General features: G+C 43.0%; 1 protein-coding gene across 2 annotated transcripts in view; it reads left to right on the forward strand.

The window, feature by feature from the left end:
• Positions 1-13,590, forward strand: part of LOC145351827 (cadherin-6-like) — a 174,419-nt gene that overhangs the window by 101,532 nt on the left and 59,297 nt on the right. For both annotated transcript variants that reach the window (XM_080201519.1, XM_080201509.1), the window contains exon 7: positions 44-297. In XM_080201519.1, the coding sequence (XP_080057645.1) occupies positions 44-297 (254 nt within the window). The remainder of the gene's footprint in view (positions 1-43; positions 298-13,590) is intronic.

Here is a 13,590-nt window from a genome sequence, read left to right on the forward strand (position 1 = left end):
TTCATGCAATCAGATTAACCAATGCTTTGTTCTTCTACCTCAGATGTTGGACTATGAGAGCAAGAAAAGCTATATCTTAAAGGTAGAAGCACTGAACAGTCACCTTGACTCTCGATTCCTTAACCAGGGTCCGTTCAAGGACACAGCCACCGTGAGGATTATAGTGGAGGATGTGGATGAGCCCCCAGTGTTCAGTCGACCCTTTTACATGTTAGACGTTTATGAAGACATTGATGTGGGGACTATCATAGATACCATATCAGCACAAGATCCTGACGCATCTCACAGTTTGGTTAGGTAAGCTTTACCCTTTTGTCACAGTAGGGGCTGTCCACATTATAAAACGTTGCATTTGTATAACTGCTCCATTTACATCTCCGCCTCCAACTAACTGCTGCTCTGTAAAGTTTGCACATGGAAACTCAAGCATCATAGCTGCTATATTCAGAATGTGGCACTCACACAAGTAAGCCTCTTGAATCCAAGTATTGCTCCACATCCGTGTGCACTTCACAACTAATTCTGAAAGACAGCAAAGCATCATTAGCTCTGCGTAATAGCTAAAAGAAAGTCTTATATTTAGGTAGGCTTTTCATGAGTTCCATATGCCTCGGAGTGCTTTACAGCCAATGAAGCACCATTACTATTATAATGTAGGAAACACAAGGGGAGCTGATGGCCTAGTGGTATTTTCTCTAGATTATTAATCCACAAACTCAGCTAATATTCTGGAGACCGAGTTCGAATCCCGCTACGATAGATGTGGAATTTGAATTCAATAAAAAAATCTGTAATTAAGAATCTACCGATGAAACTATTGTCAATTGTCGGAAAAACCCATCTGGTTCACTAATGTCCTTTAGGAAAGGAAATCTGTCATCCTTACCCAGTCTGGCCTACACGTGACTCCAGAGCCACAGCAATGTGATTGGCTCTCATCGGTCCTCGGGCAACTGTGTGCCTGCCAGCGACGCCCGTGTCCCAGAAATGAATGTATAAAACCCAGCAAGCTCCCAAAAAACAGCAATGTGATACTGACACAAATAATCTGCTCCTCGGATGTGGATGAATACTGACCCGGACATAATGGTGTCACCGGGTCACAGCCACCTGAGCAGGCAGGTGGATCCTCAACTCAACAACACATCTGTAAAATGGCGATTGATTTTATTTTCACCCTATTCAGTTATCAAATCTTCTTGGCTCTAACGTCCATGGTTTTTAACATATCATCACTTTTCCATATTATCTCATTGTGCATTGTACCATTTTCTTAAGAAATAAAATATGAAGCAGCAACCAAGGATTAAAGGGTGGACATTTCCCTGCATGAAACAGAGAGGTTTACAGCATTGAAACAGGCCCTTCAACCCAACTTATCCACGTCGCCTTTTTTTTAAACCCCTAATTTAGTCCCAATTGTCCTCCTTTAGCCCTTATCCCCCTATACCCATTTTACCCATGTAACTGTCTAAATGCTTTTTAAAAGACAAAATTGTACCTTGCTACTACCCCTGGCAGCTTGTCCCAGACCCTGTGTGAAAAAATTGCCCCTCTGGACCCTTTTGTATCTCTCTCCTCTTACCTTGAACCTACACCCTCTAGTTTTAGACTCCCCTATCTTTGGGAAAAAATATTGAGCATCTATGCCCCTCATTATTCTATGGACCTCTGTAAGATCACCCCTCAGCCTCCTCCGCTCCAGAGGAAAAAATCCCAGTCTATCCAGCCTCTCCTTATAACTCAAGCCATCAAGTCCCAGTAGCATCCTAATAAATCTTTTCTGCACTCTTTCTAGTTTAATAATATCCTCTCTATGCTAGAATGACCAGAACTGTACACAGAATTTTAAATGAGCCTCTTACCAATTAATATTCACGGAACATAAAGGGATTCCTTACGCCAGGGACAGAAAACCAAATCATACTTTCAAAGACGACTTTGTACACAAAGTATTTTTAAATTGAAGATATAAGTAAGGAGTTGTGTTTGTCTAATTCTTACAAGGAAGTCTATCTTTTTTTTCCATGATCTTTATTTAATCATAGATTAAGTATACATGAAATGTTTTATTACTTACATTCCTGAGTGCTTGGTATGAAATCGTGACACACTTTTTGTCTTCTTCGGGGAAAATGGTCCACTCTGCAATCATAGCCTGATTTTTAGAATTCCAGAATGTTAATGTGTACCCTGTGTCAACACATTAGGTGGAATTTTCCCAGTGGTGTGTTTCGTGGAGGCAGCCTCCCATTGGCTGGCGGTGGGATTTTCCAGTCCCGTCATTGTCAATCGGGTTTCTTGTTGTTTTCACCCTCCGTCGCTGGGGAACCCATTGGAGTGGGGTTGCCATTGGCAGGGCTGGAAGATGCTGCCCATGGGAATGGCCAGAAATCCTTGGCCATTGCACAGCAAATTTTGGATAGAAAATGCCACTGGGCTGAATGGTCTCTGTGCTTTGATTTCCAATATGTCTGTCCCCATATGCATGTCTGTAAATTTAGCACAGAATTCCGGCAAATATTAAAAGACTAAAATTGAAAAAAAAGCCTTCTGAGAATGAGACAAGAGCATTGTGTGATTGAATGAGGGAGGAGCTACCAAAAATAAACATAAAGAGATGCAAGTAAACACATTACGGTGAAAGGAATGGAAGGATATGTTGATGGGGTTCAAAGGGTTTTTTGATCCCTTTTTTCATTCATTTATGGGACATGGGCATCGCTGGCCAGCCAGCATTTATTGCCCATCCCTAGTTGCCCTATGGCAATTGAAAGTCAACCACATCGCTGTAGCTCTGGAGGCCAGACCCTATAATGTTGGCAGATTTCCTTCCCTGATGGACATTGGTGAACCAGGTGGGATTTTCCTACCATGGTTTCATAGTCATCAGTAGTTCTTAATTCTAGATATTTTTTATTGAATTTAAATTTCACCGTCTGCCATGGTAGGATTTGAGTCCAAGTCCTCAGAAAATTTGCTGAGTTTCTGGATAAATAGTCTAGTGATAATACCACTAGACCATAGCCTCCCATCTATCTGTGATGTAAATACTATGATATATAACATCACCAGCTCACATGGAGCACTGAGACGAGGCACAATATTGAATGCAACCATTAGAGTTTTTTGCATTTGAATTAGTGTGTTGTTGAAGGCATTCTCCCCCAGTTGGTTCGTGATTCAGAGTGACACCGGGGCAAAGGTTCAATTCCTGAACCAGCTGAGGTTATCCATCCTTCTCAACCTTGCCCCTCACCTGACATGTGGTGACCCTCAGGTTAAATCATCACCAGTCAACTCTTTCTCTCTCTTTCAAAAAGGGGAGAGCAATCTATGGTCCTGTGGGATTTTGACGACTTTCATTCATTTCGTTTCTCCTCGTACTAATTTTTTATTCACTCATGACATGTGAGCCTCATTGGCTAGGCTAACACTTGTTGCCCATCCTAATTACCCTTGCGAAGATGGTGGTGGGCTGCCTTCTTGAACCACTGCACTCCCTTGTGGTGTAGGTATGCCCACAGCGCTGTTCAGCAATAAATTCCAGGATTTTGACCCGCTGACAGTGAAGGAATGGCCAATGTTTTTCCAGGTTAGGATGGTGAGCGAGTTGGAGGGAACCTACCAGGTGATAATGACTTTTTCATGGATCTACAGCAAAAACACAGTTTTCACAAGAGCAACAAGCTGCTATAAAACAAAAGTTGAGCTTGTATGTGTAAAGTGATTAAGAAAGCAAGACCAGAATTAACTATCACCTTTAAATTATGGTGTCAGCCTCTACGCTCTCCCCATTTTTGATTTGATTTGATTTATTATTGTCACATGTACTAAAATACAGTGAAAAGTATTGTTTCTTGCGCACTATACAGACAAAACATACCGTTCATTGAGAAGGAAATGGAGAGAGTTCAGTATGTAGTGTTACAGTCATAACTAGGGTATAGAAAAAGATCAATTTAATGCGAGGTAAGTCTACTCAATAGTCTGACGGCAGAAGGGAAGAAGCTGTTCTTGAGTCGGTTGGTACATGACCTCAGACTTTTGTATCTTTTCCCTGATGTCCGTGATATGTGGGGTCCTTAATTATGCTGGCTGCTTTGCCGAGGCAGTGGGAAGTGCGGACAGAGTCAATGAATGGGAGGCTGGTTGCGTGATGTATTGGGCTACATTCACAACCTTTTGTAGTTCCTTGTGGACTTGGGCAGAAGTCATACCAAGCTGTGATACGATCAGAAAGAATGCTTTCTATGGTGCGTCTGTAAAAGTTGGTGAGAGTAGCAGCTGATGTGCCGAATTTCGTTGATCTTCTGTGGAACCATGTCTGTGTGGGCTGCTTCCTCTGGGTGTTTTGGTTTCCTCCCACAGTCAGAAAGGCGTGCCGGTTAGCTGCATTGGCCGTAATACGACTAGACCATAGCCTCCCATCTATCTATGATGTAAATACTATGATATATAACATCACCAGTTCACATGGAGCACTGAGATGAGGCACAATATTGAATGCAACCATTAGAGTTTTTTGCATTTGAATTAGTGTGTTGGTGAAGGCATTCTCCCTCAGCTGGTTTGTGATTCAGAGTGACACCGGGGCAAAGGTTCAATTCCTGTACCAGCTGAGGTTATCCATCCTTCTCAACCTTGCCCCTCACCTGAGGTGTGGTGACCCTCAGGTTAAATCACCACCAGTCAACTCTTTCTCTCTCTTTCAAAAAGGAGAGAGCAATCTATGGTCCTGAACAGGTGCCGGAGTGTGGTGACTAGGGGATTTTCACAGTAATGTTAATGTAAGCCTACTTGTGACACTAACAAATTTTTAAAAATTCTCCTTACTTGAAAGCTACCGTATTTTAGGAATGTTACAGGCTAACACACATTGTCAGATTTATTTACCGGTAGAATAATTTGCATTAGCAACATTTCAGTGAAGTATCGTACTTAAAACAAATGGAGACAGAACCAGTCCTTGAGGAGTTGAAATGAATGTTATTAGAACATAATCCTTCCACAACTTTTAATAAGCAGTAAAACTCATGGATTAGCTAGTTTTTTTTTGTTGGCTCTTTAAGAAGTTGTAGAGAAATTGCAAGCATTTGCAAATTGGGGAATTTAGACCTCTGGACTAAAGTAAAGCTGAATAACTTGAGTTGTAATTTGGTGCCATGGGAATCATTTCCGTTTACATCCAAGCATTTTAAGTCAGCTCTCACACCTTGTGTGGGCTTTGCTGCCTCACTAATAAAATCCTTCTGAAAGGATGGTGCTGTAATAGCTCAGCAATCAGAATAATTTATCTTCTGTGTTCCATAGTCTGCTGATCCACTTGCATTAGCACCTCAAAGCACACTGCCAGCCATCAAACAAATCCTGACTTAATTTTTGAACAGGACGGCTTCTAACAAGAAAGGCTCAGCCAGGATAGATAGATGGCCCCACGGCCACAGCCCAATCTGTGAATTAATCATGGCTGACATTTTCCAGCCCCGCCGGCCACCAGGATCTTGCAGCCCTGCCCGTCGAATGCCAATGCACTTTTGACTGGCCTTCCAGATCAACGATTTTCACAAGTGCAGGTGACAGAAGTCATTCATGTACACGGTTTTAAGCACAGACCAGAAGTTAATCCATAGAATCCTCCCAGTGCAGAAGAAGGCCATTCAGCCCATCGAGTATGCACCAACCTTCCAAAAGTGCTCTCTAGCTCGGCCCGTTCCCCCATCCCTAGCCCCATGACCCTGCATACTCACCTGAGGAAGAAGCAGTGCTCCAAAAGCTTGTGATTCCAAATGAACCTGTTGGACTTTAACCTGGTGTTGTGAGACCTCTTACTGTGCCCACCCCAGTCCAATGCCGCCATCTCTACATCATGCCTGCATCTTGATCATGGCCAATCCACCTAACTTGCACAACTTTTGGACACTAAGGGGCAATTTAGCATAGCCATGGTGAACAAGGCACACCAAATATAGTCTAAACATTACAGTGTAAATCCAGCGTGAAATATCTGGAGTAACCCCTCCTTCAATCTGATGAGTCCTCTCTTGTTTAACCAACTTTGTGTCCACTTCCATTATCTGGTGTCCAGGTGCTTTTAAGCCTGACTTTTTGATCAAACTGACTGACAAAAGTGGTGCTGTTGTTGTCTGGTGTACTGACCTTTGCATCACAAAGTCTGAGTGCCGACTCTCAGACACTTTCTCTCCCCCCCCCGCCAACCCCTGGATCCTGGCCTCACGATTGTGGTTGACAGGGCGCTCAGCTGTGTCCAATCCATCTCCTGCACCCCTGACTTCACCCCCTCCCCTCCCTCCCAGAACTATGTGGTTCATCCTAGTCCTCACTTTTCACCACACCACCCTCTGCATTCAAAGTATCATCCTCCACCATTTCCGCCAACTCCAGCACAATGCCACGACTCAACACATCTTCCCCTCACTTCCCCATATCAGCATTCCGCAGGGACCACTCCCTCAGTGACGCTTTGGCCCACTCCCCCATCATCCCAAACACTTCATCCCCTTCCCTCAGCACTTTCCCATGCAATCACGGAAGGTACAATATCTGCCCCTTTACCTCCTCCCACCCCTCCCCACCTCCTCACTGTCCAAGGTCTCAACATTGAGTTTGTCAGCTTTAGACTGTGATCTTTTCTCCTCGATCATAACCCTTTTTCTGTTTGTCTCAATACAAATCCCCCGCTTCCCCACTGTGCCATCTGTCACTCGTTCATAAGTTTTGCTTTCACAGAGCACTGACTTTTATTCTCCTATTGACACCTTCTATCTTGCCTTTATGCCACCATCAACACCTTCTTTAGTCCTTAACACTACCATTAACACCCTCTTTGTCTTGTATCCATGATATCTTTGTCAGCTGAAAGGAGGCCATGATATCTTGTCCATCCTTCCTTAGCTCCTATCCATCCTGACCTTCTATTCTGCTTCACATCCTCCAACTCTCTCCCGCTATATAACTGATTAATTTCTATCCCTCTTTAGCTCTGAAGAAGAGTCACACAGACTCAAAATGTTAACTCTGTTTCTGTCTCCACAGATGCCACCAGACCTGCTGAATTTATCCACTATTTTCTGCTTTTATTTCAGATTTCCAGTATCTGCGATATTTTTCTTTTGTAACAATTCATCAAAATCACTCTCTGTCACACTGGCGATTTTCAATGAAGGGTAAATCAATGGCCCAAAAAATAGGTCAACATCACTTTCAAAGACTCTTAAATAGAGTTTGGCTACATTTGACTGAAATCTATGGCTCAGTGATTGCCTCCTTTTCTTTTCTTTTAGTAAGAATTCTTTAGTGAAGAATTCTTCATATTCCAATCTATAATTATCTTGCAATTATGTCTTTGTCCACTCACATGATGAAGAAGCAGTGCTCCAAAAGCTCGTGATTCCAAATAAATCTGTTGGACTTTAACCTGGTGTTGTGAGACCTCTTACTGTCCAATACCAGCATCTCCATCTCGTGGCGTTCTCTTTTGTAACCCTATTTACATGTTTTGTCCTTGCTGTCCATGAACCTTGTTAAGTCATGAAGCATTTGCCAGCTGAGAGTTTGTAGCAGCACTCTCAAAATCCTTCTGGGAACCAGGCAACCAGGAAGACATGAAGAGTCATGAGGCAGGAAGTGTTAGACATCTTGCAGCTAGTTGGCCAATGAGGATCAATCTCTTATAGATATATTCACAAAGTGTGACATTACAGATGAATAGCTCCCAACTCTACACTCGTGTTAATAAGTGTCCCTTCTACACTTTTGAGTCAACTTAATTAACAAATTAAGTACAGCATCACAGTAACAGAAAACAAAAACTGCAATGAAAATGCAAGTTAAATTAAGATGCTTGGTGTTGATAATGCCCTGCAGCACTTACCAATTGAAGAAGGCCTCATTCCTCAAGATCGGTGCTTCCCAGTTCCTCGAGGATTATCCTGAGCCCCAGGATTGTTAGTCCAGTGGTACTACAACGATATCGCCATCATGTCCCTTGATAGGTGCACATTATCCAATGAATACTCCCCACCTGTAGACCTGACCATAATTTGTACAATTAACAATGAGATCTCTCTTGATCTTGGAAAAAAAGTGTTCGGAATCCTCCATCATGGCCCTTTTTTGCTTGTCTCAATACAAATCTCCCCCTCCTTCACTGTGCCAACTGTCACTTGTTTGTAAGTTTTGCTTTCACAGAGCACTGACCTTTATTCTCCTATTGACACCTTCTATCTTGCCTTTACGCCACCATCAACACCTTCTTTAGTCCTTAACACTACCATTAACACCCTCTTTATCTTGTATCCATGATATCTTTGTCCATCCTTCCATAGCTCCGATCCATCCTGACCTTCTATTCTGCTCCACATCCTCCAACTCTCTCCCGCTATATAACTGATTAATTTCTATCCCTCTTTAGCTCTGAAGAAGAGTCATACAGACTCAAAATGTTAACTCTGTTTCTGTCTCCACAGATGCCACCAGACCTACTGAATTTATCTCGTATTTTCTGCTTTTATTTCAGATTTCCAGCACCTGGGTTATTTTTCTTTTGTAACAATTCATCAAAATCACTCTCTGTCACACTGGCGATTTTCAATCAATGGCCCAAAAAATAGGTCAACATCACTTTCAAAGATTCTTAAATAGAGTTTGGCTACATTTGACTGAAATCTATGGATCAGTGATTGCCTCCTTTTCTTTTAGTATGAATTCTTTACTATATTATTGACAACACTTTGCCTCTTACCAAAGCCTCTCCCACCAGTCTATAGTTCCCATCAGCTACCTCACCCAAACTGCCCCAATGGTGGCATGGCCCGTATCAACAAATCACACCTCACGCCCCATTTGACATCTTTTCCTTGCCTTCTTTCCAGAAGAAAGTTCTAGAACTTTCTGGGGTTCTAGAAGACAGAACAGATAGAGAAAAAATGTTCCTCTCGGTAGTAGGGGAAAGATCCAAAGGACATCAATTCAAGATGACTGGTAAAAGAACCAAAGGAAAATGTCTTTTGATGTAGTGAATTTTTGGGATCTGGAAAGCGCTGCCTGAGTATGTGGTGGAGGCAGATTCACACTGTGTCTTTCAAAAAGGAATTGGAGAAGTACCTGAAGAGGAAAACTCCGCAGGATCATAGGGGAAGGGTCAGGGCGTGGGACTCAGGACCGTTCACGTAGATGGACAGGTTTAGGGAGAGCAGGTAGACAGTAAATCTGGAGAAAGGAGGCTACGTAGAGTTGAGTTGGAATCTTGAGAATACAGAGGAGAAGAGAGAGAATGGCTCAGGGAGAAACTGGGTGAGGCTTCGTGGGGGGAGGTGAGCGTAGGGTTCTAAAGAAGAGGCAACAGGGGTGAAAGAAGGCAAAGATGTCAAATGGGGTGTGAGGTGTGAATTGATGATAAGGGCCATGCCACCATTGGGGCAGTTTGGGTGAGGTAGCTGGTGGAAGCTATAGACTGGTGGGAGAGACTTTGGTAAGAGGCAAAGTGTTGTCAATAATCAACTAAGGCTCGGTCTAACTCAGCATAAACACCAAATAGAAAACTAATGTATTATTAATGTAACTAACACACTCACACACATGTTCAGTAACATATTGAAGCGTAATCCTAGATACAGTGTACACACAGACATAGTTTCAAGGTATTGCTCTTGCATTTCTAACATGAAGTTCCTCTTGTCGGTTTTGTAGACCTGCGGTGGCAACAGACGCCAACGGCACCCCCGCAGGACTTTGCGTTATTCACACCATCTGTTGCAAGCACCAACACAGCGAGATCAAACTGCCATGAGTTAGACAGTGAGCTTGAGGAATCAGCAGAGAAAACAATGAGGTTTCAATAGATCAAACATACCAGGGAGAAGACCATCAGTGTGATCAGGGAAAGAGTGCCTGTCTGTCATGCCAGTACAACCTTTGGCATTGTCCCAGTGCAATTACTGGCAGGTGGGGCTAGAAATAGACAGGAGAAGACGGCAGATTTATTGGAAGCAGTTTAAGGGCAAAGGGTTGCAGATTGAACACTTTCACTATCTGGGACAAACACTGGGGCAAAACAGTAAAACCACAGGCAATAATATGATAAATTGGTTTCCGTTTTACCTGATCGTTGATCAGGGAGTTTCTGGCTGCTAATGAATATGGTATCAGCATTCACAGGACAGGCATTGATAGTTGGCTTAATGGGGTGGACTTGAAATCACTCGTGCTTCGCCATTAGTGCTCCTGCTGATTATCTCGTGAATCAGCGTGTGCTACAATAGTCTTCTTGGCTGCATTGATGTTCCTGGAGCTATCCACTTGGGCCACTGTCTTCACTTTGCCATGGTCACTGCTAAAAGAGCTATCCTCCTTCTCATTATGCATCTCTGCACTGGAAGGCTGTAGAGCTTGTGACAGACAATAATGATCTTGGAGACCATGATGGAGCCACACTACAAAGCGGCCCTCATCCATCAAGCTATCTGGAGCATTTGTTTCAATATGTGAGTGGTGTGCTGTATAATGACCATGGGTGGTGCTTTGCTGCATCCCCACTCTGGATCTGTCTCTGGCTGGTGCAAGGATGTCATTAACTAGAGCCTTATATAGAAGATCACCCTGGCAGGCTGAATTCAACTCATCAGTACCAGGACGAAACCCCTTTCAACTTACGTAGACTATGTCTCCAGAGGCTCTATGGCCACAGAAAGTTCATGAGTGACTCCCAAAGATTTTTATGAGATATGATGAGATTGGATTGTTAGTATTCCATGTGAGAATAATTGAAAATAACAGTCCTGCAAGATAACGCATCAGTAACTTGTTTGACAGCAAACTGGCTGATGATCCCTATCCCAGTCTGTCAACTAGTCTGTAAATTCAAGCCTTCCTTTCACTTTTGCCTGATAGTTGCCCTTACAGCAGATCTCCATGTTTCCAGGCGGTTACCATTGTTAATTGTTAGGTATTTTTTAAGTTTATTTATTAGTGTCACAAGTTGGCTTACATCAACATTGCAATGAAGTTACTGTGAAAACTCCTCAGTCGCCATACTCCGGCATCTGTTTGGATACACTGAGGGAGAATTTAGCACGGCCAATGCATCTAACCAGTACATTTTTCAGACTGTGGGAGGAAACCGGAGCACCTGGAGGAAACCCACTCACACGCAGGGAGAACGTGCACACCGACAGTCACCCAAGCTGGGAATCGAACCTGGGTCTCCAATGCTGTGAGCCAGCAATGTACGGTGTTCACAGTGTAGCAAATGCAATCAGTCCGATTATGATGCCAAATTATCTCCCTGGTAATGTTCACCGAATGTTCTCTACCTTTACACAGTGGCACAATGGTTGCATCCGGGGAGGGAGAAACATAGTATGCTTTATTATCAGGTTTCTCTCTTTTTTTTGTAACTAGTGGTTCTGTTCCTTCAAAAACATCTTTGTTCTCTTGGCAGAATGTTGGTGGTCTTTAATATTTAGTTTCAATGGCTTAATTTATGAAAATAGTTTGCATAAACATGAAGTTGTTCCCCTTTTGAGTTTAAGCCATTGAGAGGGTGATCCAATTGGAATATTAAAATTCTGGAAAGATGTAAGGTCATTAAGAATGGCTATGGAAAAGATTCACTGAATGATTCCAGGGATTTCAATTCCGTGGATGGATTGAAGAAGCTGGGATTGTTCTTCTTGGAGGAGGGAAGGTTGAGAAGAGATTTGATATCGTGGTCTGGTTGGAGGAAGTGAGGAGAAACTGTTTATCCGGGAGGAAGAGTTGAGAATGAGGGAACATTAAGTCAAGGTGACTGGCTTAAGAAGCAACGGTGACAAAACATTTTTCACAGTGAGTGGTTAGGATTTGCAATTTATTCTCTTGAGAGTGTGGGGGAGACAGACTCAATCATGGTTTTCAAAAGGTGAATTAGATAATTATCTGAAGGGAAAATATTTACAGAGCTATGGAGAAGAGGCAGGTGAGTGAGAATGAGTGAGCTGCTGTGGCAGAGAACTGGCACAGATGCAATGGGCCGAGTGGCCCACTTCTGCGCTCTAATGATTCTATCACACTATTCTGTCATTCTGTGATCTAATCAAGCTCTTTGAAATAGACAGAGAACAATTAATTCCACCGCTGACAGAACAAGGAGATATAATATTAAACTTACAGTGAGACCAGTGAAAGATAACATTAGAACATAAAATTTAAGACTTGGAGGAGGGGTTAGACCATTCAGCCCATCAAACCTGCTCCATTATTCAGTACAGTCAAGGCTGGTCCTTTCCTTCAACTCCACTTTCCCACATACTCCCAAAATATTTTGATTCCAAGAAACTAAAAATTTGTCTATCTCAATAATGGAACATCCATAGTCCCCTGGAATAGGGGATTCCAAAGATTTACAACCCTTTGAGTGAGAAATTTCTCAACATCTCAGCCCTAGATGATTACCCCTATATCCTGGCACTGTGTCCCACATGTTCTAGATTCTCCAGCCAGAGGAAACATCCTCTCAGTGCCATCTCTTATCATCTTGTCTGTTTCAATGTCACTTCTCATTCTTCTAAAGTCCAAAGAATATAAACCCAATTTATCCAGCCACTCACTATAGGACAACTCTCTTATCCCAGGGACCAATCCAGTGAACTATCACTGTAATGTCTCCAATGCAAGTCTATTATTTCTTCAAAAGAAGACCAAATCTGTATGTGGAATGATCTCAGGAAAACCCTGCACAATGGGAGCAAGAACTTGTTATTCTTGTAGTCCAGTCCCCTTACAATAAAGGCCAACATGCCATCTGCCTTCTTAATTGCTGCTGTACTGCACTCCAACTTTTTGTGTTCTTGCATACCCAGCTCTCTCTGGACATCAACATTCACAAGTTTCAATCATAGAACCACAGAACCAGAGAACCCCTACAGTACAGAAGGAGGCCATTCAGCCCATCAAGTCTGTACCAGTCACAATCCCACCTATTCACACATTTACCCAGCTAATCCCCCTGACACTAAGCGTCAATTTAGTATGGCCAATCAACTTAACCCGCAGATCTTTGGGAGGAAACTGGAGCACCTGGAGGAAATCCAAGCAGACACGGGGAGGACATGCAAACTCCACACAGACAGCGACCCAAGCCGGGAATCGAACCAGATCCCTGGCACTGTGAGGCAGCAGTGCTAACCACTGTGCTACCGTGCCTTTGAAAATATATTCCATTTTTCTATTCTTCCCACCAAGGTAAATAACCTCACATTTTCTCACATTATATCCACCTGCCGTTGTGTTGCCTACTCAAAAAAACAAGTGCTTTGCTACATGAATGATGATAAGCATCTGGAACTTAAATCTCCCCTCCATCCCCAAACTGTGGTGGATTTTCAACTCTTGAGGTCAGTTCAGTCTTGTTAGGCCAGTTATCCAGTGTGCAAATCAGTCATGATCCAATTGAATGGCAGCACAATGACAGAGGGCAGCACAGTGGCACAGTGGTTTGCACTGCTCCCTCACAGTGCCAGGGACCCGGATTCGATTGTCTGTGTTGAGTTGGCATATTTTCCCCATTTCCGTGTAGTTTTCCTCCGAGTG

Source organism: Carcharhinus amblyrhynchos, chromosome 2 (genome assembly GCF_965287045.1).
Source record: "Carcharhinus amblyrhynchos chromosome 2, sCarAmb.v2.hapA, whole genome shotgun sequence".
Taxonomy (NCBI): Eukaryota; Metazoa; Chordata; class Chondrichthyes; order Carcharhiniformes; family Carcharhinidae; genus Carcharhinus; species Carcharhinus amblyrhynchos.